This window comes from Lepidothrix coronata, unplaced genomic scaffold, assembly GCF_001604755.1.
Source record: "Lepidothrix coronata isolate B3197 unplaced genomic scaffold, Lepidothrix_coronata-1.0 Scaffold101, whole genome shotgun sequence".
NCBI lineage: Eukaryota > Metazoa > Chordata > Aves > Passeriformes > Pipridae > Lepidothrix > Lepidothrix coronata.
Window position 1 is genome coordinate 859,825 of NW_016690281.1, and position 27,960 is coordinate 887,784.

The following is a 27,960-nucleotide window of genomic DNA, read 5'->3' on the forward strand; positions in this document are numbered from 1 at the left end:
TCACAGCCAAGAATTTCTTCCCAATATCCCATCTAGCCCTGCCCTCTGGCAGTGGGAAGCCATTCCCTGTGTCCTGTCCCTCCACCCCTTGTCCCCAGTCCCTCTCCAGCTTTCTCAGCTCTCCCTGGAGCCTTCTCTTCTCCAGATGAACCCCCCCAGCTCTCCCAGCCTGGCTCCAGCCCTTGGAGCATCTCCATAGCCTCCTCTGGACTTGTTCTAACACATCCGTGTCCACAAACACACGTCCTGACTGACAGCAGAGGCAGAGCCACCCTGAGGAGGCAGGGACTGCTCCAGCCCAGCAGCTCCCAGGATCTCCCTGTAGAGACACCACTTATCTCCTCATTTTCCCAACCATCCCCCAAAAATCATGCACCTCTTATCTCCTGCTTAGAGAGAGAAAGCTTCCCTTGTTTCAAAGATTGCTCTGGGGAGGCAGCTCCCACCCAAAGAGGAGAGCTCCAGTAGACTGAGTCTTTGGAAAAATCCAGATTTAAGTGGATGCAAAGAACCAATTTACAGAGAGCTCAGCCATAATGAGCCTCAGGTTTGCAAATCCAGTAATTTCCATGTACTGGAGCCTATTAATATTGGATCTTTTGGCAGGCACTGCCTTGTCCAGCTCAGATTAGCAGCGAGTATATTCTGCTTGTCAGATTTAAACAAGATGTATAAATCTGGCACAAAAGCAAGACCAAATATGGAAGCAAATTATTTAAACTGACAAGATGTAACTCAAAAGTGTTGGGCACTCAGCAGCCAGTGCCCATCAGCTGGGGCAGAAAGGCTCCTGCTCTGGGCACAAGAGTTAAACCCCAAAAGCAAGAGATCACCTGTGCTCACTTCAAACACTCCCTGATTCCAGTATCAAGCTGGATTGGAATTTTTTTTTTTCCCACATGATGGGAAAAGCAGAATGTTTATAAACAGGTGAGGAAGTCAGCCCAAAATCCCTCAAAAGCAAACAGCTTGAGCAGAGCTGCAATAGTGCCTCAGGTCAGTGCTGTGGCACAGAGCCTTGGCCAGGCAGCACACGGGCTGTGCCATCCCCCGAGCCAGCCCCTGTCCCCTCCCCACACCGGATACACTGGACAGGCAGTTCAGGCAGGGAAAGAACCACAACTTCGTCTAAACAGCATTTATCAGCAGCCAGAGCCAGTGCCCAGCCTGGACAGCTTCCAGGAGAGAGGCATTCCATGAACACGGAGAGAAGAGACCTTGCTCTCGGGAACCTCTTTGCAGGAGGGTGACAGAGTCCTGTTCCCGTTTGTGCCCCGGGGCTGCAGGGGATGCTCCCCAGCGATTCCATGCTGAGAGCAGGACGTGCCCAGCACTCGGTGCCCAGCACTCGGTGCCCAGCAGCTGCCGAGTGAACAGCAGTGGGAGCAGCAGCTCCATCTGCACCGTGATGCTGCGGGAGCAGAGCTGTCATGTCTCATGAAATGCACTTCCTTTCCCAGGGAACTGGGATCAGCTGTCGGAAGCGATGGCAAGGGCTGACTTACGGCATCAAGAGGGACCCTGGGAGGGCTCGTGTGCCTCCTCCCCTATCAATGAACAGGAATAATCCTGAACAGGAGAAAAGGGAGTGTTGCTGGCAAGTTCTTAACTACACAGACTTCAGGTGCCTACCCATAAGGAAAACATTTTAATTTATTTTTCCAGGGAGAACAGGATGGATGAACCCCTCCCAGCCTGCATCAAGGCAACCACAACAGACCAGGACTGACCAGGAAAAGCCACACAAGCCACTTCCAAGCAGGAGGAAGCTGCTTGGCCGGAGCCATCCCTTCAGCTGCTCCAGTCAAGCCTCGGCCACACTCAGGGGAGGACACATTTGGGGTGCTCAGAGCAGGAGCTCCCTGGACACAGCTCCCCGTTACCCCACAGACTCTCTGGGAGCTGCAGCAGCCCCTCACCACAGTCAAAGCCATTTGCTACCCCTCAGCTCCTTGGGAGGAGATCCTGAGAGGGAACAGAGTATTGCCCGGGAGAGACCCTCTGGCTGCTGTTCTGATGGTGCCTGCAGGGATCCTGCTCACCCTGGGAACCCCAGCCCAGCACTGACTGTCTCTGCCCCTGCCCAGCTCCAGGTGCAGCTCAGCAGGAGCAGGTTGTGGCTGGGAATGCTGCCTGCCCTTCCCAGGAACAGCTACAGCCAGCACAGCTACTTCTGGGAATTGCCTGTGCTCGACACAAAGCCCTTGGCTGCTCCCGAGCACCACACCACTGGAGCTTTCTTCCCGTCTCCCCCACTCCTCCTGTGGCTTTTGTGGAAAAACTGACTTCCTGGTGCTGGCTGCTGTGGGCTGGCAGGGCAGGGCCAGCCAGGGTCACATCTCTCCCCTTCCCTGCCGGGGCAGCAGCCCCTGTGCCTGGGAAGCAGCCTCTGACAGGGCTGAAGAGCTCCAGGGAGATTGGCACCTTCATCCATTGGGTCAGCGTCTGGGAAACTCAGCCACTGACTGTGTCATCCCTGGTGTTCCTATCACCTCTCTGCCTCCAGGGACTCCTGGCCAAGGCACAGAAGCCACCAAGACCAGCCCAGCCCTGGATGGATGAATGGTGGGTTGGCTCAGAGCGGGGGAGCAGCAGCCCACAGCTGTCCTTTCCCTGAGGAATGTGAAACCCAAGGGACAGCCCCTGTCTCCTGTCACACTCAGGCCCAGGTGTCCCAGCCCCACATCTCTGCTCAGGTCCCAGGTGTGTCACCCCAGGGAGCCCCTGAAGGGTCCCACTCCAGGGAGCACAGTGGCTTTGCTTTCTGGGTGTGGGACAACAACAACCCAGGGGATGAACGAGCCCTTGGCCAGCCTTCATTTCCTACAGCATCACCTGAAAAGCCTGGAGGGGCTCTGAGCACTCCATGCTCTCTCTGACCCCTCCCCTCACCCAGCTATGGGGACATCACACCTACCACCAGCGTGGAGGGGGCTTGAGGGGCAGCACACAAACCAACCCCAGAACACAGCAGTGGCAACCCAGGGCTGCACCCGGGATCCCCACGCCAGGGATCCTGCTTCCCTGATTTTATTGTCTTTTCCAAAGGCAGCCTGCAGCCCTCGAAGAGCACAAGGAACATGCTGCCCAAAGACCTCCAATTACTCCTCCCTACAGGGAGCTTCTTACTCACCTTTTCTAAATGGCTCTAATCTATGGACTTTTGGAATAATGATTCATGAAGCCATGAATCCCCTCTGCTGGAGGGATTAACTGCTCCCTCCACCACACTCCAAGCTGCCCTTTGGGACTGAGCTGGACCACAGGCACACACAGGCACCAGCCCACGGTGGGGTCTGGCAGGTCCTCAGCTCTCTGCTAACACACAGCACTAATCCTCTCACAGCTGGCTTCTGCAGGAAAAATCCACCCAAACACTTCTCCTGAACAACATCCCATCCCACCCACCATTATAAACATCCCCTCTCGTTACCACAAGCTCCAATCCAGACCAGGGGATGGCACTTCCACCTTCCCCTCCTGATTGCACACACGTTACAAGGACGTGTTTCAAGCAGTTCTGCCCTCAGCTAAATTATAAGCACAGCTAGAAGTTAATTTCTGAGTCACTGTGATCCTGCAACTTATTTGCTGATAGATCTGACGGGGGCCTGGATGGCACTGAGGAGCCTCTCCAGCCTTTTTAGGTTTTTGCCTGTTGAGCTGCAGGCAGGAGGAGGAGCTGTGCTGGCTGGGAGGGCAGCAGCACACCACAAGGGCTTGTGCAACTCCTCTGCTCGAGTTCCTCCATAAAACCCCAGCAGTTAACACAGTCCACTGCAAGTCTGAGAGGAGACTCAACCCCCCCTCCTGTTCCACAGCAGACACCAAACCCTCAAGGTCTTGCTCTGTTTTGCAGCACCTTGGTGCCAAGACAGGTGAGCGCCTGCCCACCCCTCGCTGCCAGTGAAGGTGCCCTGTGCACCCTCCAGGAGCCCGTGTGCTGCAGGAATTTGCAGGATCACATGCGTGTGAGCGAGCAGGCGTGCAGAAATGCCTGCTCTGTTTGCTGAGAAGTCTCCTTAGAGACAGCCCAGGCATCAAATTCCCCAGGAAGACTCAATAGCTGGGGGATAATCATGGCAGAGGCTCGTACACCGGGGTGGTCCAACCTGTGCAGTGGAGTCAGAGCTCACAGGCACCGGGTAGATGTGCTGCAAACCCTCCTGCCACCCCCAAGGCACCCAAACCCTCAGGCAAGCTCTGAGCCCCTCTGCCCAGCTTGCCACTGCTGCCACGGGTCAGCAACGAACACCCCGGGGAGGAAAGAGTCCACCCCATTATCTGAGCCCCAGATCACTGGAGGATGACAGCTATCTCTGGAGATAAGAAAGAAAAATCTACCCTGCTAACAGCAGAGGGGGAGGGAAAGAGAAACCACTTCCACTGAGAGACTCAAGTGAGCCCTTCTGCACTGCAAGGGGACACTGATGGGCCTGCACACAGAGTGGTCCTTGCTGACCCCAACAGCTGTGGCCTCAGCAGGTCCAGATTGCCTCCAAAAATCTCCTTCCAAAACAGATCTCCACCTCCAGCCCCTCCCCTGAGCCGCAGGTATCCAGCGCAGGAAAGAGCAGGATTAGGGAAGCCAGCTCAGGTGACAGGCTTTAAAACCAGCCTGGGAAGGGGCACATCTTCCCATTTTCCCTGTCAGCTCTGTTTGCACTCCGTTGTGCAGGACACAGACCATCTGTGCAGCACAGGGCCCAGACCCACTTCCCCTTTCTATTTGTACCTGCTCCCGACACTGAGGATGGGGCTCCCACTGCCCCGGGGCTCCAGCACCAAGAACTGCCTTATCACCACGAGGCACACAAAAAAACCCTACCAAATCATGTTTCCAATTTCTGCAGCATTATATAATTAGCATCATTTGTGTTGCAAAAGTAATTGCAGTAACATTTTTAATTAGTCTATTTGAACACTAACATTTCTCCAGTGCGCATAATATGTTGACACGAAATTACTGGGTTTGAGGCAACTCTGAATGATTGGAGTTTGTTTTGCTTTTGTTTCTTACTTGCTTAATGCAGTCAATAAGAGCAGGCAGTGCACGGTGAGGAGCCCAGCCCGCAGCACAGAGCGAAGTGTGATGGGTTTCACTTCCGTCTGGAGGGCAGAGAGGGGGGAGGAAGGGTGGGTTGTGAAGGCTGAGAGCAAGAGAGAAACACTCGCTGGAAAGGTAAGGCCTGGGTGACATTCTCCAGCTGCTCAGTTTTGGTCTCAGACGTTGAATCGTGAAAGCACAAAACAAGACGAGGGCGCTGGCCTTGGAGGACGGGGAGAGGAAAAGCTGGAGGGAGGAATTCTATTTGGTATGAAGTTTAGGAAGATTTAATCTGAAGAGTGTCTTTGCTTACCGAGTCATAACCAGGGACAAGAAGTACAGAGTCTCCCCAGAAAAGTCACTGCATGAAATCCAAGCACCCATTACCAAATGATGCTTTCTCCCCCCCCTTCTCTTAAGGAAACAAGATTTTCCTTTCCAAGATCTTTTCTACTTTGTACACGTGAAGGCTGTAACAGATGCAGGTTATTTTTTGCTCCCAAGTGTGAATCACGTTACATGGCTCCTCACCTCTGCAGGGACACCTCTGCCCAGGCCCCCGGGGTGAGAGCCCAGCCCAGCCCAGCCGCTGCCACAGAGACTCCAGCTCGAGCAAACAGCTCTTGGGGACCCACCCCCCTCGCCAAATCTCCAGCACAGCCAGTACCCTGATCCACAGAGGGACCAAGAGCTGCTTGGACAACAGGAGAAACGGACCCTGAGGATGCCAAGGGGGGAACACGAGCAGGAAAGACAAAGAGAAGTTCCCAGGAGCAGCACATTCCGAGAACGAGAGCAAGAACCTCACTTGGCAGCTCTCAAGCCAGTTCCCTTTCCTTTACCATCCTCACAGCACTTCCTGCATCAGGAGAACAGAGACAGAAAGCCACCAGCTAGGACTGGCCACACGTTCCCTCCCCAGGACATCCCCAGCCTGCAGATCCGAGGGGCTGCTCTCTCCCTCTTCATGCATTCCCTGGTAATGGAACTGGGCAGATGGATCCCAAAGCCCAGGAAGGGCAGAACACGTACACCCCCTTCTCTTTGTTACTGATGAGTTCATACACCTTCCAGCTACAGCAGGTCCTTACAGCAGGGCCAGAAAGCCCCTTTGTGCCACGGGCTGACAGGCAGCCAGGGCACATGGAGCTCATCTTCCAGGCAGCTCCAGGCACATCCTCAGCACTCCAGCCTTCCAATGCCCACAGTGTATTGATATTTTTTCTTAACCTGCAGCACCAGCCCTGTTCCTGGGCTGCCTGTGCACAGACCTCTCCTGCCCACACTGAAAGGCTTTCTGGCTTGGGAGAGAGAAGTTGGCCCAGGAAGTCTTCAGATGCACACGAGGATAAGGAGGGGATTGCATACAAGGATAAGAAGCAGATTAGCAGGCAATTAAGTGGCATTTGTGGTATCCATTAGTATTTCAAGATACAAAGAGTCAGTTTCTGCTAACTTCCTGCCAAAAGTCACAAGTAATGAGCTAATTAACAATCTAATTATTGCAAATGTCCTAGAAAGAAATCAGGGCACAGGTGAAAACCTACTTAGAGTGAGCACAGCAGCAGGAACAGCTGAGAACCCAGACAGGCATGTGCCTCAGCTGCATTTCCAGCCATCCCACGGAACAACAGGGTAAAATACTCAGGGAAGTTGTGAAAAAGTTGAATTAAAGCTGCATTCAGTAAAGGGGGAGCTAGACCCCAACATCAGAGCTTACTGCCAGCCCTGTGGGGCTGAAGAACCCCTAAACAAAAGCCAGCCTGGGGGTTTTCTGCTTCCACGTCAGCATTTACCGAGTCCAACAGCAGCTGCAGCACAGCCTGTGGGGCACAACCCCAAAGCTGGTGGTACCCACATGACCCAGTGCACCCAGGGCTCTGGTGGAACAGCCTGACCCCCTGGCACCATGCCAACCCTGGCACCCCAAGTGCTGCCCCCCGGGGTGGCTGTGATCCCGATCCCAGAGCAGATGGCAGGAGGGAGCGACTTCTCCTCATGTCTGACTTCCAAACCCAGCAGTGCTCTGCAGGGAGACACAGTGTGTCCTCTACCAAGGGGCACCAGCTGCTCCGTGCCCCCACTGAGATGGGCATCACCCCCACAGCTGCCCCACCAACGGGAGCACTTTCTCCTGGGCACCTCAGCACCTTGCAGAAAGGATGTCTGAAAATCCACAGATTGTAGGAAAAGAAGGACTGGGCTGTTCTACAGACCCAAATCTGCAAAATCTCCTATTGCACAGTAAGGAGGTTTTCACGTCTGTAATACCAGAACAACCTGGAAAGTGGTTTCTTAAGGCAGAAGGGGATGTCACAGACCAGCCACACACCCCTGGAGACATCACTGAGCACTCCTGCAAATGCTGGTGGTGTCACTGCAGCCTCACAAGGGCTCCTGCCCCACGACCCAGGGACAGGACTGCTCTGCCCGACATCTACTAGTGGGGGGAAGACCCTTCACCTGCACATTGGCAACTCTGAGACCACCTTCATGGACCCACCCACTGGCCTTGCACTGAGGACTGATTTGATACTGGTTACAAACATGTAAGGATAAACCTTGAAGCAAGAGCACAGCTCCAGGTTTGGATAATAGTTCCTGACAGCTGGATGAGACTTGGAAAGGCTCCAGCTATCCAGCCCTGGATGTTATAGGTAGAACTGAGCAAAGCTCTAGAAATAATGCAGGAAAACCCTGCCCTGCTAACACATGGTCCCCTCCAGCACACTCCAAATTTCAGGGACATTGTGTTTGCACAAATAAGCCTGCACTGTAAGGAAAGCCAGGGAATGAACAGCCAGGTAAGGCTGGGAAGAGCCACAACAGAGATACAAGCTGCACAAAACTCTTCTGAGTAACATGACTGAACTGCCCATGTGTGAAACCTCAGGTACCAGGGGAAGCTGTGACCTTGAGAAACAGCCCTAGGACATGTTTTAGTCTCCATATCTGCTTTCCACTGCTTGCCAACACCTGCCCAGGCCTTCGGGTGGGGGTTTGGGAGGCAGCAGAGAGATGGTTTTGGTATTTTAAGGTTATACTCCTAGGGTAAGTGTTAAGGATGAGTACCAGTATCATTTAAATTGGATTAGACTTACACTGCTTGTACAAGCATCTGCAGAGATGCTCCTGAGAGCACCCAAGACAGAGCCCTCCTGCCTGCAGGTACAGCTGCCCTCGAGATCCAGACCCACCCCAGCACCCCGAGCCTGGGCTCTGTGCCACACCACAACCCAGACAGCTGCCAGGAGGAGCAGTTCTGGAGATATTAGTGCTCTACAGCCAGTTTGTTTTCATGCTAAATACCTCCACCTGGGATTCAGCCACCCACCAAAATAAAACTCTGTCCCAAATATTCACAAGAGCAAAATTTCACTGCCAGCAGCTGTAAGCACCAGCCCCATCTGAACCCTACAGCCAGACCTGGACCCCACACAGGTGGCACCCACAGGGCAGGATGAGCTGCAGGCAGGAACAGCCCACAGCTGGGCTGGCAACGAGAGCAACCAGATACCGCCTGGGTAATTCATCCGAATTTCCCGAGAGAACATCACCAATCCCTAAAGAGCCCCTCCAGAATCCCAGCATTATCAGAACAAAGAATTCTGGTCGTAGTAACCCAGCTACTGCATCATATTTTGTTGTAAAGCCTCATTTCTTTCCCCAGCAACACAACTAAGCCATTCAAGTCCTTGCAGGCTGCGCAATTCCAGCCCTAGAGGAGCCCTCACCCAGCCCGTTTGCCAGCCAAACACATGTTTTCCTGTTAAGTTCATTAAAAACCAAGTCCTCTCTGCCTTTTTCGGGGGATTTCGCTGAAGTCCTGGGCGCTTATCTCTGGAAACGAAACCCGACCGGCTTAAAGGCAGCGACCAGTTGCTCGGTTGATTAAAAAAATGACTAAGCTGCTTCCCCAGCTCCGCGGGGATGCTCGGGGACGGTGCCGCGGGGATGCTGCTCGGGTTCCGCGGGGATATTCAGGGCCGGTCCCGGGGGACGGACACGGTGTGCGGATCCCCCCAGCCCCCCCGGCACGGCGACACTCACCTTGACACTGGAAGCCCTGCTTGCCGAAGCCCCTGCGGAGAGAGAGGCGGAGTGAGACACCGGCACCGCAACCGCCCTGCCCGGAGCGGCCGGCGGGAGCAGGGACCGGGCGGGACCGGGATGGGATGCGGGGGGATGAGGGGACACGGGACGGGAGCGGAAGGGGTGCCCGGAGGCGGGCGAGGATGAGCTCCAGCGGGCTGGGCGAGGACGGGGACGGGCGTCCCGGAGCGGGATGGGGGTCCCGGAGGGGGGGTGCGGGGAGGTCCTGGCGGGGGGGGCTCACCAGATGAAGTCGGTGCAGTGGCTGCAGAAGGTGGGCTGCTTGAAGAACCGCGCCGTGAACTTGTGGTTCTTCACCTCGTGCACGTTCTTCTGCCGCAGGGCGCCCTTGCGGGCGAAGCGCACCGGGCCCTCCTCGCCCTCGGGGGCCGGCGCTGCCGGCGGCTCGGCCATGCTGTGCGGGGGCTGCCGGCCGCCGGCCCGGCTCGGCTCGGCTCGGCCCGGCTCGGCTCGGTTGGGCTGTGCGGGGCTCGGTGCCCGCCGGGCCCGCTGCCGCTCGGTGCCGCTCCCGCAGCCGGCGGGAGGCTCCGACACCCGCCCGGGCGGCCCCGCCCCCTCATCTACATACGGCGCCCGCCCCGCCCCTCATCTGCATCCCAGGCCACGCCCCTTAACGGTTTCTACATGACAAGCCCCGCCCCCCGCCCGGCCGTGGCCCCGCCCCACGTGCTTTGCATGTCATTTGAATAGCGCCCCCCGCGGGGCGCAGTGGGCGGGGCCTAGCCCGCCGTCTCATTTGCATACAGCATCTGCATCCCCGCGATGATGCTGCCCCGGCCCCGCGGGGACCGCGGCGGGACCACGGCCCCAGCCCGGCCGGGCAGGGACACCGTGAGCTCCCGCTGCCCGTGCAGACAGCGCCGGAGCCCACAGGAGTCAGTGGGAGACAGACACGCAATAACAATGGCGGTAATAACGACGGTAACAACAGCAGCAAAAACAACAATAAAGCCAGGGAAGTCCCGACTTCGTGCCAGTTGTGGTGGCACCTGCCCGACACCCACCGCAGGTACCCACCCCAGTACCCACGGCAGGGCTGGCAGTGACAATTGCAGGTGTTCCCCGACTCCCTCAGGAGTCCCAGACCTCCCACTGCTGAGGCCAGAATTATTTTTTTCTACCTTGATTTTCTGCACAACACGAGTCAGCAGCAGGGGCAGCAAGTCCGGAGGGGATCCAGGCAGGGGCTCAGACACAGAGGAGGGGCCTGGCTCCATGCCAGGCCGGGCACTGGAGTGACCATGGCTTGGGGCAGCAGGACCATGGCCATGAGCAGCCCATGCAGGGCCACGCTCCCAGGGCTCACACACGGGCACAGGGACACAAAGCTGACCAGCTCAGCGGTCCCCTCAGAATGATTTTTTAAACTTACAGTTGGAATAATGATCTTCTTTTACCCAACTCACTGCAAACACCTCAGCTGGCTGGCATGGAGGAATTTTCCAACCACATCCACCATTCATCTCTCTCTCACTCCCTGCTGGCACTAACGGACACGGAAAATCAGATCCATCAGTCTCCTCTGACGTCCAGGTTTCCCTGTGCCCACCTCGTGCTGCATCATCCTGGTCTGAGCACTGAGGAAATAAGAATTCAAATCAAAACAGGAGACATCTTCGATGGAAGCATAACCACAAAAATAATTCCAAGAACAACAGATCTTTCTAAAGTCTCATTTGTGGGATTTAATTCTGGCTCTGCAGCCACGTGATCCTTTCCCTTTGGGGCCCAAGACCATCCCTGCTCTGCTGGGATCCATCCTACGTGCTCTTTCTCTGAAGAAAGCCCCTCTCCCTCCATGGAATTAAATGCCCAGGAGGCTTTCTCAAAATAGGCCCAGGGCTGTTATTATGTTGCTGCTTTAAATGGTTCATTACAGTAATAACACGTGGCCGACCTGTCCTGCTGATGTCACCCTGCTGGAAACAGGCAGGCTGGTACCAGCTCCCCGCACCTGATTTTCCTGCTAAGAAGGAGAAATAAATTGCAGGCATCCCTCCTCGTGCTGTGCTCGTGTCGGGAGGGAATGAAGGGAAGGTTCCTGGCGTGCCGAGAGCGTGGGGGCTGCAGGGGATGCTTTCTGTGCCCATCGCAGTGCCAGCCCCGCTGCGGGGTCCCCACTGCCCCGGGAGCCCCGTCCCCTGCAGGCTCACACACAGAAACCTGCGCAGCAGAAACAACTCTCCTGCCTGGAAAGGAACCGGAGCAATAATGGAAATAATAACGGGGCGTTTGGACTCCTGCCCCGTGTGCTTTCACGAGGAGAGTGGTGTGTTACCCTCAGTGCTGCTGCACTGCTCGTGTAGCCACACCAGGCTGAATTCTACTCGTTTTAATTGTAAACTCTGGGCTTTGCCTGTTTCTCCTTTGTTGTTCTTTTACTGTGTGTTCCCATTTCCCTGCATAGCTGCTGTGTGTGGAATCCAGAGAATATGGCTTTAGTTTGCCCCTATGAGTATAAATAATCATGATAATAATGCACAAACTTTTGTCACTGCTGGGCCAAGGAGTACAAAAGCCAGATACCAGTTCCTGCTCTCGGGGGATTGCTTTCTTCTTTGCTTAGTTTACATCATATTACCTTATTTTACCCTTTTCATTACTTAGTGCACTCTGAGTCATGTCATATTAAAGGCAGGATTTTCATGACCGTGTTAATTTTCACGGAAACTGAGGATCCAGATCCCCTCAGCACTTTGAAATGTTGGGATGAACATCCCAGCAGCTTCTTCCTCTAAGGAAACTGTTATATTTATTAATGCAAGTGAAGTCCCCACAGGTGTGACGAGGGACAAACACAAACAACCCTGAACTGTCACTCTCAGGGGAGCACAGTGGTGGAGCAGAGGGGAAATCAGCCCAGTTCATTCCCGTTTCCATAAAAGTGCAGGTTCTGGTCCTGTTTTCCCCTCCATCTATACAGGAGGGTACCAAAACCCAGCCGGTGGTGTGGGCAAATGGTGACCCCCTTCCTTGCCACGCAGGGCTCTCCACGGAGCTGTCAAATCCAGGCTGCCTTTCCCGGTGGATCTGCAGCCTCCCTCCGCTGCGGGGGGCGGGAGAGCAGCCCCACTCCGCGGGAGACAGCGGGTGCAGGAGCAGACTCCCAGAGAGACATGATTCACATCCTGAGGAAGGGACCTCATCCTCCCACCCGGCAGCGAGGAGCTGCTCTGGGGAAGGGAAGGAGCCGAGCGCCGCAGGGCTGGGCTGGGGAATGTGGGAGCAGAGCCCAGCGTGAGGCTGCAGGGCCGGGGGGAAGAGACCAGTAACACAAGCCCTTTCCAGCGAAATCCCCCAGCCCCGGCTCACAATCCCCAGGGGCTCAGGTCAGGGACCCGCTGCCATTGCAGGATCCAGCTCCAGCCCCTCAGCTTCGCTTCACGCTGGGTGAGCCCACACTGGTGAGAGTCAGCCAGCCCCAAAGCTCGGCAAAGAGACAGAATCCCCCAAACCAAGGCGAATACTCCCCATTTCCTAGGCAAGCTCTGCCTCCACACGAGCAGGAACCCCTGCAGCGGCGGGTGTGGGAGCACAGCGAGCGCCTGCAGCCTCCAGCCTCCTGCTGATGTGGGGATGCTGCTTCCCTGGTGCCCACACTGGCTTCCTCTAAAGAACTCAAAGAAGCTGGAGAAGAGATTTGGCTCCTTTTTTTCAGCTTTCTCTTCTTCGGGACCTAAATCCACCACAGGAAACAGGTGGAGGAAGAGCCCGACTCTAATTAGATATAAAGGTGTCTCAGCAGCCTCCACATCCGTTTGTGGATGTCCTCTTGCCCCCACTCCACATGCCAGGAGGGCCAAGGCCAGGAGAGGGGTCCTGGAGCAGGAACAGGGATACTGGAATAGGAACAGGGACCTTGGATGTGGACAGGGCACCATGGAGCAGGAATAGGGATCATCTTAGGAGGAAAACCCTGGTTCCACCAAACTTCAGAGGAGCTTCTCACTGCCCACAGCAGGCAACTCTCAGAGGCTGCCCAGGGGGCCCTGGAGGTCATGGGACAAAGAGTCTGGGGGCAGAGACACAGCTGGAGCTGCAGTCTGGGACATCCTGGTTCGGGGCAGCACTGGCCCCACTGGGCACCCACTGGGGGAGAGGGTTCTGCCCTGGGTCCCATGGGGACACTGGGGACAGAAGAGGTGACAGGCAGCCTCCCCCCCCTCCCCCACAGCAGGGTGACATCAGCTGCGCTGGTTTTCCCCTTTCTGCTTTCACAGTTTTCCATGTTCCACGGCCTCCGTGCAGCGAGGATGCAGCGGGAGAGAGATGCTGCACTCGTGTGAGGAGAGACCCAGCTCCCCACCCACCGGCGGCAGGAGATCCTCCACAGCAGCCGCTGGGGAGAGGAAGCCCAAGTGTTGGTGCGTGAGCTCACAGAGAGCTCAGGAGGGGCCGGGGAGCGCGGGAGGAGCCGCAGAGGCAGGGGCAGGGCACGGCCGGAGCGGCCCCTGCTCCACTCTTGGATGCAGAAATCCATCGTTTCCATTTCCCTGCTCCCAACTGTTCCAGCAGCCTTGTTTCACCCGGCAGCACGGATGAAGAACAGTTGGCAGCTCTGGGATGCAGGGATGTGATGGAGAGGGATCAAACCGGGCTGTCACGGGGGCATCGGGATCACTGCCCACAGTGGCAGAGCTGCCATGGGGCACGGTGGGCTCCAGCTGGCCATGGCCCCCCAGACCACCTCTGCTCACCACGGGGGTCAAACTGAGGGAGCAGAGGCAGCCAGGTGTGTTGGGAAGAGAGGAGGAAACCTGGGCAAAGCAAACAAAGGAATGTCAGCCCTGATGGCCCCCTGAGTCCAGGTGACAGCGGTCGGCAGAGCTGGCACAGGCTGACCCTCCACCCGGGGGCAGGAGGGCACGAGCAGGTGAAGGGGCTGCAGTAAGTGGTTAACAGGGCTCTATCTCCCCCAGCCCACCCGTGTGGGGCAGGGCAGGCAGGACGGCATCTCCCCTTTGCACCAGGGAACACCATTTCCTGCCGAAGCAGAGCTCGTCTCCTGTTTCCAGGCTCCCAGACAGTCTGTGCTCCTTTGCCCAGGATTCATGGACACCCAGGAGCAAGCTGGGGAGCAAGGATGTCCTGGGGATGCAGTTCCCAGGCTGTGAGGGGCAGCAGGGCTGTGTCAAAGCAGTCAGCCTGTTCCCAGCTCAGCACACAGACCTGCAGTGCCTGGTGCTGGGGGCTTGTGTAAATACATCCCTGTTCTTCAGAGTCAACAGCATTTCTCCCTCCTTCCTCAAGGCAGAGCTCGCTGCAGATGAATAAATGAGATGAGGAGCTTGTGTTGTTCACTGCCCAGTGGTTGTACACCCTCTGCCCCCTCTGGTGAGGGGCACAGGCACCAACCCTGCCCAAAAGCTGCAGACCCTGAATTTCCCCCCCTGTGTGCTCAGGAAGCAGAGGCACATCGGGTGCTTGCATGGCTCGGCACATCCCAAACACAGTTAGGCTGTTTAAATATTTCATATTCCTGGCTGCTGGCTTTCAGGGAGAACAAATTAATTCTGTTTCATGTACCCAGAAACGGCCCACATCAAACTGCCTTCCTGCACAGTTGGTTAAGCAAAGTTTGTGGTAAAATCCTTGGGGTTTTGCTGCTTGGTTCCCAAACCATCTGATCAACAAGTGACTTCCATATCCTATGACTCTTGGGGAAGTGATATGGATCCCGTGCAGGGGGGATTTCCCGCTGCCTTCCAGGCTGGGTTGGTGCACAGTGAGGTCGAAGTGGTGGCAGGAGCACAGGGGCACTGCCACCTCCACATGTGTCACCAGGGTGCAAAGGGGAGCTCCGGGCCCCGGGCAGCCAGGCAACAACTTGGAGATTTAAGGACAGCATTGCATTTCTGTGCTGGATAAAGAAAGCAAGACCCAAACTGAACAGCAGCAACACCGCGTTGTGAGCGATGGGCTCGAGCTGATGCACGATGAAGGCTCTGGGGAGAGCTCAGAGCCCCTTCCAGCGCCTGAAGGAGTTCCCACAGAGCTGGAGAGGGACTTGGGACAATGGATGGAGGGACAGACCAAGGGAGCAGGGCTAGATGGGATATTGAGAAGAAATTCTTCCCTGTGAGGGTGGTGAGGCCCTGGCACAGATTGCCCAGAGAAGCTGGTGCTGCCCCATCCCTGGAAGTGTCCAAGGCCAGGTTGGAACAGCCTGGTAACACAGCCCAGCTCTGGAGGCAGAGCAAAGCCACCAACCTTCTCCCATCCCTGGGCTGAGGCTGCAGCACCTGCCTCTTCTGGGCTGCAAAATAATTCTGCTTGTGCCATGGCAAACTCCAGCTGCTCTCCCCCAGGAGCTGGATTTCTCTGCAGCCTCCTTCTCCCGAGGGATGGCTGGTTTTATATCCATCATTCATCACATCTCTCAGAAAAATCATCTGATGATGAATTCTTCACCCAGCCCTGCCAGAAGCCTCATTTAAATAACAACGAGGCTCATTAACAGTGCAGAGCTGATCCCTGCACAATGATTTCTTCATTAAGCTTTGCCTGGGAGGGTTTTCCTCCCAGTCGAGCCAGCAACCCCTTCCCTTACAGCCACTCTCTGCTGCTCCATATCCATGGGTGCCAACAGGCCCAGCTGTGAGCAGGGATGTACCCAGGGATGCTCCAGAGCCTGTTTTGTCAAGAATCCTCTCTCCTGGGTGCCTCAAATCCTGGGAAATTCTCTGATGGATGTTCCTGCGATGGCTTTGGCCTTTGTCCACTCCCAGCTTATCCTGGCACGGCCACTGGTCTGCCCTGGGCACGTAAATCCCTGCACACAGATGCTCCACAGAAAATCAGTTGGCTCTTCCCTGCTGGTTCCTCCAAGTGAGCACAGGGCTCCTTTGGTTTGTGCTGCTGGGGCATCGTGCCCTGCTCCCTTTCCCCAGCAGCTCCACTCCTGGCTCTCTCCAGCTGCTCCAGTCTTTCCCCAGCACAAACAAGCCTGGGATGAAGCACAGGCCCATTAGCACCGGGTGGGGGTTGCTGTTTCTCACTGCATTTATCTCATGGGTTTTTTTCCAGTGGAGATTATTTCAGCTTGAGGGGGAGCAGGCAGGCAGGAGCTGTGGGCCAGACATGCCGAGGTCCTGCCTCTCTGTCCCCTGATGTCCCACTGGCCTCAGCTGCTCTTGGGTTTCGTTGGCCCCAAGGGCATCCCCGGGGCAGCAGGTGGGAGGATGTGGATGCCCAGTGGCCCCAGGGTGTCCCCTGGGTGCCAGGGTCCTGCCCCAGCCCCTCACACTGCCCACCCCAGCGCAGGGGAGGGGAGGGAGCCAGCATTGGCCGAGTGGGAATTCTCTGCAGTAAATCACAGCAGGTTGTTTTACTCCATGAGCTCCGAGGTTTATTTATCCCTCCCTCACGCTTGCTCATCTGTGTTTGTCAGCCAGATCGTACCAGTTGCCATCTGCAGGAAGCTGTAAATTGTTTTCTGGCTTTTCCCTATTGACCGCAGCTCCTCCAGCTCCTTCCTGCTCCCCTCGGAGCTGGGAGCTCTGCAGCACCTGGGAACAGGCAGGGCATGGCCCCTGCCCGTGGGCTGCTGGGGTCCTGCACGTCTGGGTGGGCACAAAGCTCCTGTCTCCAGGTGGTTTTTCCTTGGACACCAGGCCATGGCAAACCCTCTGGCTGTGCCCAGCCCGGGGCTGCTCTGGTGTGCTCAGGTGAACATCTCCCTGTCACTCACAGGGGTCACACTACTCTCCTTCTCTATTTCTTTTCCCAACCTCGCCATGAAACTCAGTTGCTTCCCTACCCCCGGGGCAGAGGACAATCCTCAAGATGTCACCTTGTGCTTCCCAGGCATCCTCCCTGCTCCAGGGCGGTGAATTCTCCACAATCCCAACTCAGCCTGGATCACATCCATCAGGTCCTGCGGGCTCCTTTATCACCGCACATTTGGATATTAAGGGCCATCCTGCCGTTCCCCCCGTCCCCAGCCCGATTCGTTCCAGGCAGAATTTCCTCTCCTGAAAGGACTCGCTGGTCTGGCAGTAGGTACCTAAATGTAATTAAATTCCGCTGCTCTTTCCGCTGGAAAGGGAATGCTTTAGGGGAGTTCCCTACCCGTGGGACGCCCCCATTCGTGGGATCCCGCAGCCGTGGGACCCCCGCCCGTGTCCGGGGCGGCCCCGGGCATCCGCGCTCCCTCCGCTCCGCCCGGCTCGGGATGTCACCGTTCCCATGGCAACGGAAAGGCTGCAAAAAAAAAATGTAGGAGACGGGGAAAGGAGCTAAGGGAAGAGCCAGAATGGGGAGGGGGGGGGAGGCGAAGAGGGGGAGCAGGGGGAAGAGCAGCCGTGGGGGGTTCGGTACCCAGAGGCCACCCCCTCCCCACAGGGACATCCCCGCCACGCCGGGGGAGGCTCAGGGTGCGTGAACCACGGAGGGGACCCCGCACAACCCCTGCGCCCACCCACAGGTCCGGACGGGAGGGACTCGGGCCCGGCACCCCCCCGACCGGCAGGATCGCCGCTGCTGGGGCAGGGAACGGTCACCTCCCCGGCACTGCACAGTGGCAGCCACGTCCACTGCTCAGAAACCAAACCCGCGCTGTGAGTGGCGCTGGGCAGCTCAGCAGCTCCTGCCCAGACCTCCCGGGTCCCCTTTTGGCTGCGCCTCACCTGAGCTGCCAAACCCTGCTGGTCCTGCCCCCCCCGCAGCCCAGTGTGGGGACCCTGGTGCAGGAACCTCATCGCAGGGACCCTGGTGCAGAGCCCCCAGTGCAAGGACCCCGTGCAGGGACCCCAGCACAGGGACCCCGAGGAGATGACCCTGATGGGGGGACCCCGGAGCAGGGCCCGCTGCCCCACCTTACCCGGCACTGCCGAGGCTCTTTGCCACCTCCCCACTGTGGTCGCACAGCAGAGGAGGCAGCACCGAGGTGCTAATTCCTCCTCGATTAGCAGCCCATGGATTCCTTTATCAGCCCTGTGCTTTACTGTATCGTGTTGATCATTTTGATGGAGCATTTGTTTTAATTTCCCAAATGAGGAAGCAATCTTGTAAATATTGTGCAGTAATTAAAATGGCTATTTATTGTGCAGCATTCTGGCTGTTGCCAGCACAGAACATGATTAGCATTCCCCTTCCGCCGAGCCTTTGCTCCAGCCGTCCGGCAGCTCCAGACAGCTCAGGAGCCCTCACGCCTCTGGCTCCAGTGTGGGAAGGGCTGGTGACACGTGCCTGGAGCACCTCCCCACCCTCAGGTCCTGCTGCTCGGGGTCCTCACTGCTACAAACAACTGGAGGTTTGATGTCACCCAGAAGCTGAGGAACACGGCAAGGAGAGAAAGGAACTCTCGTTGTTGAAGCAAAACCCACTCCTTGGGGTCCTGCTGGTGCAGTGGCTGTGAGCAAATCTCTGTGTTGGGGACAATGGAAGGGCTGGAAGGGGGGGTCTCCTGGGGCAGTGATTCCTTGGCCAGCTTTGAGCTTGGGTGAGGGCGTTCCTGCCTACTCTCTGCCCCCTGACCTGATCCATCCCCACTGGTGTGGGAGAAGGGTGCACATCCAGACAGAGGACCCTGGAGGGATCCATGGCCCCAGGAGCAGGACCACAGGCTGCTCACACACCTCCACCACTACCCTCACACTCAGCCGTTCCTCAGGGTTACCTGTCTGAGCCCAGACTGTCACTCTCACCACATTTGCATGAGCACAAGCGAGTTCTCCAAAGCTTTGCCTGCTGTGGTTTCTGTCTGTTATTTCCTCTTCACAAACATTCAAGGTGGCAAATGCTGAAAAAATAACACTTGGAAATAAATGTCTGCCCAAATCCATTTTCAACCCCCTTTAAAATGTAAATCCTTCAGCGATGCCGGGCACAGAAACATTTCAGAGCCGGGGGAAGCGAGGCTGGATGTCAGTGGGGGTGCAGGGAGGGGATGAAGCCCCCGCTGCCACCAGCAGCTCTCTTCCCTCTCCGGCTGAGGGAAGCAGGGCTGCTGGGGGAAGGGGGGCTCCGTGAGGAAGCGGGGCTCCAAGGGGAAGCGGGGCTCCAAGGGGAAGCAGGGCTCCAAGGGGAAGCGGGGCTCCAAGGGGAAGGTGGGCTCCAAGGGGAAGCGGGGCTCCAAGGGGAAGCAGGGCTCCAAGGGGAAGCGGGGCTCCAAGGGGAAGCAGGGCTCCGGGGGTCCCAGCCCCCGCACTGCCCTGGTCCCAGGGGCACATCTCTGTGCCAGTTCCTCCCCAGGGAGCCCGAGTGGGTGGCCTGTGCCAACAAGAAGTGAAAGATCGAGAGAATGAAGAGTAGAAACAGGAGCAGGGTGGGAAGGAGGTAATAATCCTCTCTCCCCACATTTCCTTTCCTTTCCGTGCTCCAGAGCGTCTCCTGCTCTGCTGCAGGAAACAGGTCTGGGACCACCTGGGGGGGAGCTGGAGATGTCCCTCCCTGACCCCATGCAACAGCCCAGGTCTCTGGCAGGAGCCCCGGAGCTTTGCATGTGGTGGGGAGGCTCGTTAGTGCTCTTTGCATACCTGCTGATGGGCGGGGGGACTGCTCCAGCTCGGGGGCCTTGCTGGGGCAGGAGAGCAAATGCAGCAGTGGAGGCTGGCACAGTGCTCCGGGGCTGCATGGTGGCACAGTGGCGAGGGACATGGCACAGTGATGGGGGACGTGGCATGGTGCCAAGGGCCCTGGCATGGCAGCAAAGGACATGGCAAAGCAGTGAGGGACGTGGCACTGTGATGAGAGACATAGCATAACAGTGAGGGACACGTCACAGTGTCGAGGGACACTTCACAGTGTCGAGGGACATGGTACATCATCGGGGACATGGCACAGCGGTGAGGGACGTGGCAGAGCCATGAGGGATGATGCCCAGTCTGGGGGCACAGTCCTCAACCCTATGGGCACCATCCAAGGCCAGGAGGGCAGGAGCCCATCCCTGTCCCTGTGCCCGCTGATGGCGTGGCTGTAAAAGCTTCCCCAGAATACATCCCGACTCCCACTCCTCCATCCCTCGCTCCCGGCTCCTACATGCAGCTGCCAGCTCACGCGCAGCGCTGGCTCCGCACGTCAGCGCCCACCTCCGCTGTCCCCGCACCCCCGGCCCTGCCCACGCAGCCCCCAGCACCCCGGCCCGGCTGAGCACCCCCGGGAGCTCCCCGTGGCACTGGGGCAGCTCCGAGGGCTGGCACAGACACTGGGAGATGAGCTCGGGGTCTGCCCTCTGCAGCCACTGCGGATCCGCCCGATGGGCAAAATGGGCTCAAAAGATTCATTCACCTTTCCTTTTCAGGCTGTGATTTCTCCAGCTGCAGAAAACCTCTAGAGCCGAGCAACGGGAGAATTCCCAGATGCTCTCATGGGGCATGTTCTAAAAGCATTCATCCATCCTACCCTGCCACATTTGGGCACCTCAGTGTGCTGCCTCTGCTCGGGGATGCCGCTATTTTAAGACCAGGCTTTGGGGGAATACACTGGCAGCCCCCCTAATCCTGTTGGGAGAAGGATTTGGAAGGGAAAACTCTGGGAGCTCCTCCTTTCCAGACTGCAGGAGAGGGCAGACAGGCAGCGGGCACAGGAAACAGCTGGGTGTTGTTCTGCCCGGATGAAAAGCCTTTTGTGCAGGAACACGGCCCGGTGAGGCCCCAGCCAACCCCACCACAGGGACAGCCTCGGCCAGCTCCCGGCCCTGTGGTTCCTCCTCGTGTCCTGATTGTTGCTGACACACAGAGTTATCCCTCCTTCAGCCCCTGGCTCCCCACTGTCCCTCCCTGCAGGCGAGACCAGGGGTGCTCGGGCATCGGTGCAGCCATGGAGCTGGATCCTCATAGCCAAGGGACTCGTGTGCCAGTGTCTGGGCTCGCCAGGACCAGCCCCTGGCAGGCTGAGCTGTGCTGCCCTGGGCGTGGGCACAGAGTGATTCCTGCCCAGCTCTGTGCCAGGGTGGGAGCATCCAGTGCTGCCCCTCGCTGCCCCCAGCTCCCCAGCCAGGAATTCCCTGTTCTGGGGGGGCTGCAACACAGCAGACCTGGGGAAGGGGGGAGGCTCAGCCGTTCATTCCCACATTCCCGGGCCACACATCAGCACTTGCAGTGCCAGGAGCTGCCAGCAGCCGTGTGCCCACGGCCACCAGCCGGGGACCAGGGACCGGCTGCGGGTGGGGGCACAGGGCAGGACATGAACCCCCCCAGAGCTGCTGTGAGGCCGAGGGTCTCACAGGGGAGCGGGAGCCAGCTTGGACTGGGACCAGAAACCAAAGTCAGGGCCACCAGCCGAGTCGGGCTCAGCCGGTGCCGGCCGTGCTGTGGGCGAGCAGCTCAGAGCGGTGGCTGTGCCACAGACCCGGGGCTTTGGCAGGAGCCTCTGCCATGGCCAAGAACCTGAGCGTTCCTGTGGCTGGGCTGGCACGGGGAGCCCGACCGCAGGGAGAGCACGCCTTTACTGCCCTGTTCCCTGTCTGTCCAGGGTGTTTATCCAGAGTGAAAGAGCTGCAGTGTGAGCGCAGGAAGGGCGGGGGCAGAGACAGGGGCACACAAACATCCTTCTGAGGCTGCTCCCGGAGCACACCTCGATTTTTTTCCCTGTGTCCCCAAAGCACTGGTGCCAGACACGACTGGCAGTGCCCAGCTGAGCACGTGCCCAATGTCTGCAGAGCCTTTGGCATCCCTCTGAAGTGCCCTGGGCTCTCCCAGCTTTCCGTCATGAGGGGGGTGAGTGTTGGTGTCCTCAACAGCCCCACTCCACTAGTGACTCCACTAGTGCCCACAGCATCAGGGCCCCGTGCCTGCTCTGCTCCCGAGCAGCATCTCCATCCCAACAGGAGCCATTTCCATCCCAACAGGCACCCAGAACCTGGAAAACACCAGGCAACATCCCAGGAGATCTGTGTGCCGAAAAAACATGGTGCAGACCCGTGTCCAGGCCTGATGCAAATTTAATTGAATGGGAATGAGATGTATTTTATGTCCTTAAAGCACATTAAGTGCTCGGAAGTTAATTGGTATTTAATTAGCATATATTAAGCACTTTAATAATACTCAAGGAAAAACAATGTGGCGTTACAGATGCTTTATCAAAAGTCACCCTGACAAACGAAAGATGAATGTGCTGAACACAGCAGGAGCCAAACAGGGGGGCACTCGGGGCCTGTCTCCCCTCCTGTCTCCCCTGCCTGGGGACCACAGGCAGCAGCATCACCACCCAAGGAGGACCTGCTGAGCCCTCCTCTCCTGCACCCACTGGGAGAGGTGCCTTGGAACCGGGGTGCAGCAGGGAGATGGGGTGAGGGACAGAGCTGGGGTGCAGGATGGAGCTGGGGTGCAGGAGGGATGGGGGTGCAGGAGGGATGGGGGTGCAGGAGGGATCAGAGTTCGGGAGGGATGGGGGTGCAGGAGGGATCAGAGTTCAGGAGGGATGGGGGTGCAGGAAGGATCAGAGTTCGGGAGGGATGGGGGTGCAGGAGGGATGGGGGTGCAGGAGGGATCAGAGTTCAGGAGGGATGGGGGTGCAGGAGGGATGGGGGTGCAGGAGGGATGGGGGTGCAGGAGGGATCAGAGTTCAGGAGGGATGGGGGTGCAGGAGGCCCCCCCGTGCAGAGGCAGCTGCAGCCAAGCGCGTTTCCTGCGGGGCCGAGGGGCTGAGCATCCTCTCGAAAGGGGAAGGGGGGAACCCGTCACAGCCCAGTGGCCTCAGCCCCGCTCCCACAGACCTGCACCCTGAGCAGGGGCAGGTGGGGTCCCCGTGGTGACTCCCCACAGCACCAGCTCCCACCAGTAGCTGCTCCCCCCAGGCCCCCTTTGGGGAAGAAACAGTGATTCTGGTCCATGTTTGGTTTGGCATTTTTTGTGGTGTTGCCATGACAACCATCCCAGTGACATCTTCATGCTGTTTGTCTCCTTCTGAGGGTTGCATCATTTTCCTTCCTGAGTGAGCAGCTGCTGGTTCCCGGGCTCACCTGGGGCCCAGGGTGCCCCTGGGCCCACGGCCCCCCCAGCCCCCAGAGCTGCCCAGGGCAGGGGTGCAGCAACCCCCCAGCTCTGAGCCAGCGATGCTCCAATCCTGGCATTCCCTCGCTCCAGCATCTCTACAGCATTGTCCTCTGTGAGCACATCTTTGTGTCTGTGTCCCTGTGTGGGTCACCTCCTGGGCTGGGAAGTAGAAAACAAGCTGAAAATAGAGAGGTGACATTGGCAGGGCTGTGCCAACCCCACGGGGACAGGGGAAAGCTGGGAACTGCCCTGTCACAGCAGCTGAGAGGAGCTGCCTGTGGAGAGAGGGACAAGCATCTGCCTCACGCCGGGGTTTCCTCCAGACTGCTGGGGAGGGGAACAGCCCGAGCCCAGCACACAGCTCCTGCCCTGGGGAAGCTGCCATTGCCCCACTCAGGGCAGCTGGGCCCTCTCCTACTCCTGCCTCCTCCTGCCCTCCAGCCCCATTCGCGGGCAGGGTGGGGGGCACAGCTCTGCCAGCACAGCTCCTGCCCCAGGGCCAGCCCAGGGCACTTCTGAGCCGTGCTGGGAGGGGCTGGGAAAGCAACAGGCATTTCCAGGGTGAAATGTTTGCAAAATTCAGAGGGTCTAAATCCAGGGAAGAGAGGGGGTCCTGGCTGGGGCGGGGAGTACTCGCAGTGACACCCTTGTGCCAGTTCACCACCCAACAAGCCCCTGTGGGGGGGAACCAGTGAAGCCCCCGGGGGAGGCTGGGGAGGCCGCAGGATGAGTCAGGGCAGCTGCTGGAGGGGACGGATGCCCGGCTGACGCAGAGCTGCTGTGCTGGCTCCTCTCCCCCTGCCCACACAGCTCCAGCGCTTCCCTTCTGCCGCTGCTCCTGCCTATGGCAGCACCCCCTCTGCCAAACAGCCCCCCTCCCCCTCGGCCCCTGGCCCCCCCTCTGACAGGGGAGGCATGACCTGCCCTGACTCTGGGGGGGTGTTTAACTCCCCCTACCCCCATCCTTCTGATGCCCAGAGGGGCAGAGATGAGACTGTCCCCAAAGCTCCCTTCTTATGTCCCCCTCTGTGGGAGAGTGCACGGGGCAGGCCAGGGGCAGGAGCTGCTTGGAACATCCTGGACAACCTGAGTGGGGAGCAGCAGTGCTCACTCAGAGGGCACAGGGCTCCCTGGCATCGAGATTCTCAGGGACACCTCTGGGGGATGGACACTGTGCACGGTGATGCCGAGGGAGGCTGGGGCACCACAGGCACCGCGGCTGCTCAGAGGGGGCTCACGCTGAGCTGGTCTCATGGCAGAGCCCTGGCACCCACGGCTTGGCTGGGGGGGTCCCACCCTCCCTCCAGCGTCCGGGGAACCATCGCTGGGCCACAGGTGCCTGGGAGATGCAGAGGAGAGGCAGGAAGGTGAGGAGGGAGCAGGAGCAGGAGGTTTCACACGGGCTGTGCTGAGCCCCACCCGCAGCAGGTCAGGGCCCGGTGCTCGGCGTCACCACAGGAGCAGGCGCGTGCTCTGGTCACCCATCAGGAGCCTTTGGGGAGGCAAAAGAGAGAGGAATCCAAGGTCAGCCTTTCTGCCATTGCAAGGGAGCAACAGGGACACAGCGATGGCAGCAGCCCAGCACCAGTCGGAGCTGGATTCACCACGCAAGACATGGATGGAGCAAACACAGGGATTTGGGCACAGGTTGGAACTCTGCTGTCATCCTGTCCTCATGAGAAGGAAAAGAGGAAGGACTTTCCAGCCCTTGGACATCTTTCTGGAAAAGTGTCTGCTTGCAGTGTCGGTGCAGGGAGCAGAGCAGCAGCACGGGGGGTACAGGGGGTCAGTCTGCACGGCCCCACTCCCCATCCTGCCACAGGCACCACGTACCTCACCAGCACAGCGACCAGGAGGGCAGCGACCATGGGCCCTACCCAGTAAACCCAGTGATAGTCCCAGTAGTTTGCCACCAGAGCTGGTCCGAAGGCTCGGGCAGGGTTCATGCAGGCTCCGGACACGCCGCCCCTGGAATGCAAACAGAGTGGCTGCATCACTGTGGAGGGACACGGGACCAGCACCGTCCCCTGGCTCAGACCACCCTGGTTCCATCCCAGCACGGCTGCTTGGTCATAGGGATGGTTTTCCTTGGCAGCCCAGACTCGTGTGGCTGCTCAGCTGCCACCCAGGGACCAGCCCAGCCCTGGGAGCGGCTGCTCACCAGCACTGGCCTTCACTCATGGCACTGGGAAGTTACTGGGGAAAACCCAGAGTGAGGTAGAAGCACCAGTGCCAAGTTTATTTTGGGGCATCCCAGGAGTCAGGCTGTCAAACAGGGAAGGCTCCATGCCATGCACAGGTTGTTGAGCAGGGGATGGGGATGGAAGCGATTACAGGTTAAAGAAAACTGCAAGGGATAAATATTTGCCAAGAGGTTTGTGCTGTGTGTAAACATGGGCTCGGGGTCCCACTAGAGCAGGTGGGCACTGCCTTAGCCCAACACCCCCTTAAAATTCCCAATTGCACGTGCTCATTATCCCATCACAGAGGCACCGGAGCTGGGCTGCTCTCCCGACACATGGAGAAAGCTGCAAGCTTGGCAGCACTTCCAGCAGCCATGGGGACATGAAGGACATAAACCCTCTCCTGTTTGCTCAGGGCTTCCTACAGCAAACATGGCCCAGGGGGGCCTGGGGTTTATCACCCACCACTGGTGCCTGTGATGGCTGTGCCAGCTCGGGTGCCACGCGCTGGGATGAGCTGACAGACACCCCTGTGCCTGGCCAGGCTGCACACCAGGGCTCTCCCAAAACTGCCAGGGCACCCAGTGGGCTCATTTGACTCCTTCCTGGTGTGCCCAGCTTGTCTCAGCTTCCCTGGACAGCAGGGCCTGTGTTGTGCTGCATGAGGGCATGTCCCATCCCATCCCACCCCAGGCACGGGCACTCTCCTCCCTGGGGCACAGTTCATCTGGCTGAGCAGGGCAGCCCTGACTGTGGGTGTTCAGAGCTGCCCCTGGGGCTCCAAGCACCAGCTCCATCCCCACAGCCAGCGGTCCCACCCTGACCCCCTCCCTGGTGACATCAGCTGCCGGAGTGGTGGCACTGGATGGCACCGTCTGCCCGGCAGGAACGGGCACAGGGCTCAGGAGCTCACCCTGCCAGGATGTCGACCGTGACGGTGAAGCCGATGCAGAACGGTGCCAGGGGGGTCTTGGTCTTCCCGTTGACGGTGCCCAGGCAGACCACCAGGACCAGGAAGGTGGTCATGACGAGCTCTCCCACAAGGACAGCCGGGACCTGCTCGTCGGCCGTGATGCCCCCGAAGGCTCCCCCACTGGCGTTCCCGTAGCGCTCGCTCGGTGCCACGGCCTGTGCAGGGGGAGCCTGTTGGTGCCCTCCACGCTCCATTTGTGGCTTTACCGGGCATATGTGCTCACTGTCAGGGCAGCGTGGGCGGGCGGGCGGGTTAAAGAGGAGCTAAACTCAGCACTTGCCTCCTGAAAGCCAGCCTGGCAAACATCAACTCATCGGAAAGGCTCTTAATGTCTCCTGGGATAACGAGCCAGGCACTGCTCTCCCGGTGGGATGAGCCTTACCCAGTCACCCAGGGGGTTGTAGTGGCCAGACCACTCGGTGCAGGTGGGTGCTGGCAGCGTGGTGGGCATGGGCAGCACCAAACCTAAACTGACCTTGAGTGCAGTGCCGGAGGTACAAGTGCAGGGAAACGCCGTGTGAGAACACGGCAGGGGCTGCAGGGGGACCATGTGTGTCCTTCTGTGCCTAATTAGTGTAGCACAGCAAACCTCTGGAGAACAGCTGCAGCTATTAATTAGTTAATTAGCCTGGCCTTAGAGCCCGGGGCTGTGGCAGGCTGGGGGGGTCAGGCCAGCTCTGTCAGAGCAGGGGGGGAGTCCCTGCATCCCAGCCCTGGGTGGAGAGGACCCCAGTGTCCATACCTTTACCAGGCCGGCTCCTATCACCCCTCCACAGAGCTGGGAGAGCCAGTAAGGGATGAGCATCGTCATGTTCAGCCCCCCCACCAGCCATACGCCCAGGGACACAGCGGGGTTGAAGTGGCCTCCGCTGCAAAGAGAGAGGAGCATCAGCAGGGGTTCACTCCTGGCACAGGGTTCCCTCCCCGGGGCTCACCACGGGCTGGAGCCGCAAGTGCTTTTCCAGTCCTGTCGTGGGAAGGTGCCACATGCTCCAGAAGAGCAGAATCCAGCTGTTTCCTCTCTCTGCAGTCACTGCTTCAAAGCAGCAGCATCATCAGGCTGGACGCCCAACCTGTCCTGCAGTGCTGGCAGGGGAAGTTTGAGGGACAGGGTTTGGGGAAGGGTCTCTGGAGACCCCCAGGAGCTTCCAGGAGCTCTGGCAGAGCAGGTGTGGGGAGAAGGGGTCTCTCTCAGAGCTGCAGGAATGCCCAGGGGGGGCTGGTACCCAGCCTGGGAGGTCACACATCTCCAGGCAGGCAGGGACAGAGCAGGGCTGTCAGGTTGGGCACCGCAGTACAAGACCTAAATCATTCATCTTGACGACCACAAGCGAGACAGAGTCAGAGACCCTCTAATTAAAGCAGATTATCATGAGACACGCTAACGAACAGGTTTCATAACCAATCAGCCCTGATAATTGCTGGTGAGGGATGAGTCAGAGTGTCTGGGAGCGATAATCACACCTCATTCCTCAGCTGGAATTCAGACCCATCACGAGAGCAAGGCATTGTGCTGTTCAGGGCAGCAAACGCTTCAGCTGGGTGGGGCCTGGGCTGTGAACACCCCCAGGACAGGAGGGAGCCTAGGGGCTGAAGGAGGACCTGGCTCCAAGCAAACCCCAGCCAGAGCTCCCACCTGCCTGGCACAGCTGGCAGCCTGGCTTGGGACCCCCATCCTGAGCCGGGCCCCTCTCCAGCCTCTCTGGG

General features: G+C 58.4%; 2 protein-coding genes across 3 annotated transcripts in view; both read right to left on the reverse strand.

The window, feature by feature from the left end:
- Nucleotides 1–9,553, reverse strand: part of PRKCB (protein kinase C beta) — a 103,847-nt gene extending 94,294 nt beyond the window's left edge. For both annotated transcript variants that reach the window (XM_017823246.1, XM_017823245.1), the window contains exons 1-2: nt 9,384–9,553; nt 9,098–9,129 (exon numbers count right to left, since the gene is read on the reverse strand). In XM_017823246.1, the coding sequence (XP_017678735.1) occupies nt 9,098–9,129; nt 9,384–9,553 (202 nt within the window). The remainder of the gene's footprint in view (nt 1–9,097; nt 9,130–9,383) is intronic.
- Nucleotides 9,554–24,546: 14,993 nt separating this feature from the next.
- The window catches only part of AQP8 (aquaporin 8), a 4,228-nt gene continuing 814 nt past the window's right edge, over nt 24,547–27,960 (reverse strand). The window contains exons 2-5 of the mRNA XM_017823033.1: nt 26,996–27,122; nt 26,194–26,408; nt 24,931–25,065; nt 24,547–24,589 (exon numbers count right to left, since the gene is read on the reverse strand). Coding sequence (XP_017678522.1) covers nt 24,547–24,589; nt 24,931–25,065; nt 26,194–26,408; nt 26,996–27,122 — 520 coding nt within the window. The remainder of the gene's footprint in view (nt 24,590–24,930; nt 25,066–26,193; nt 26,409–26,995; nt 27,123–27,960) is intronic.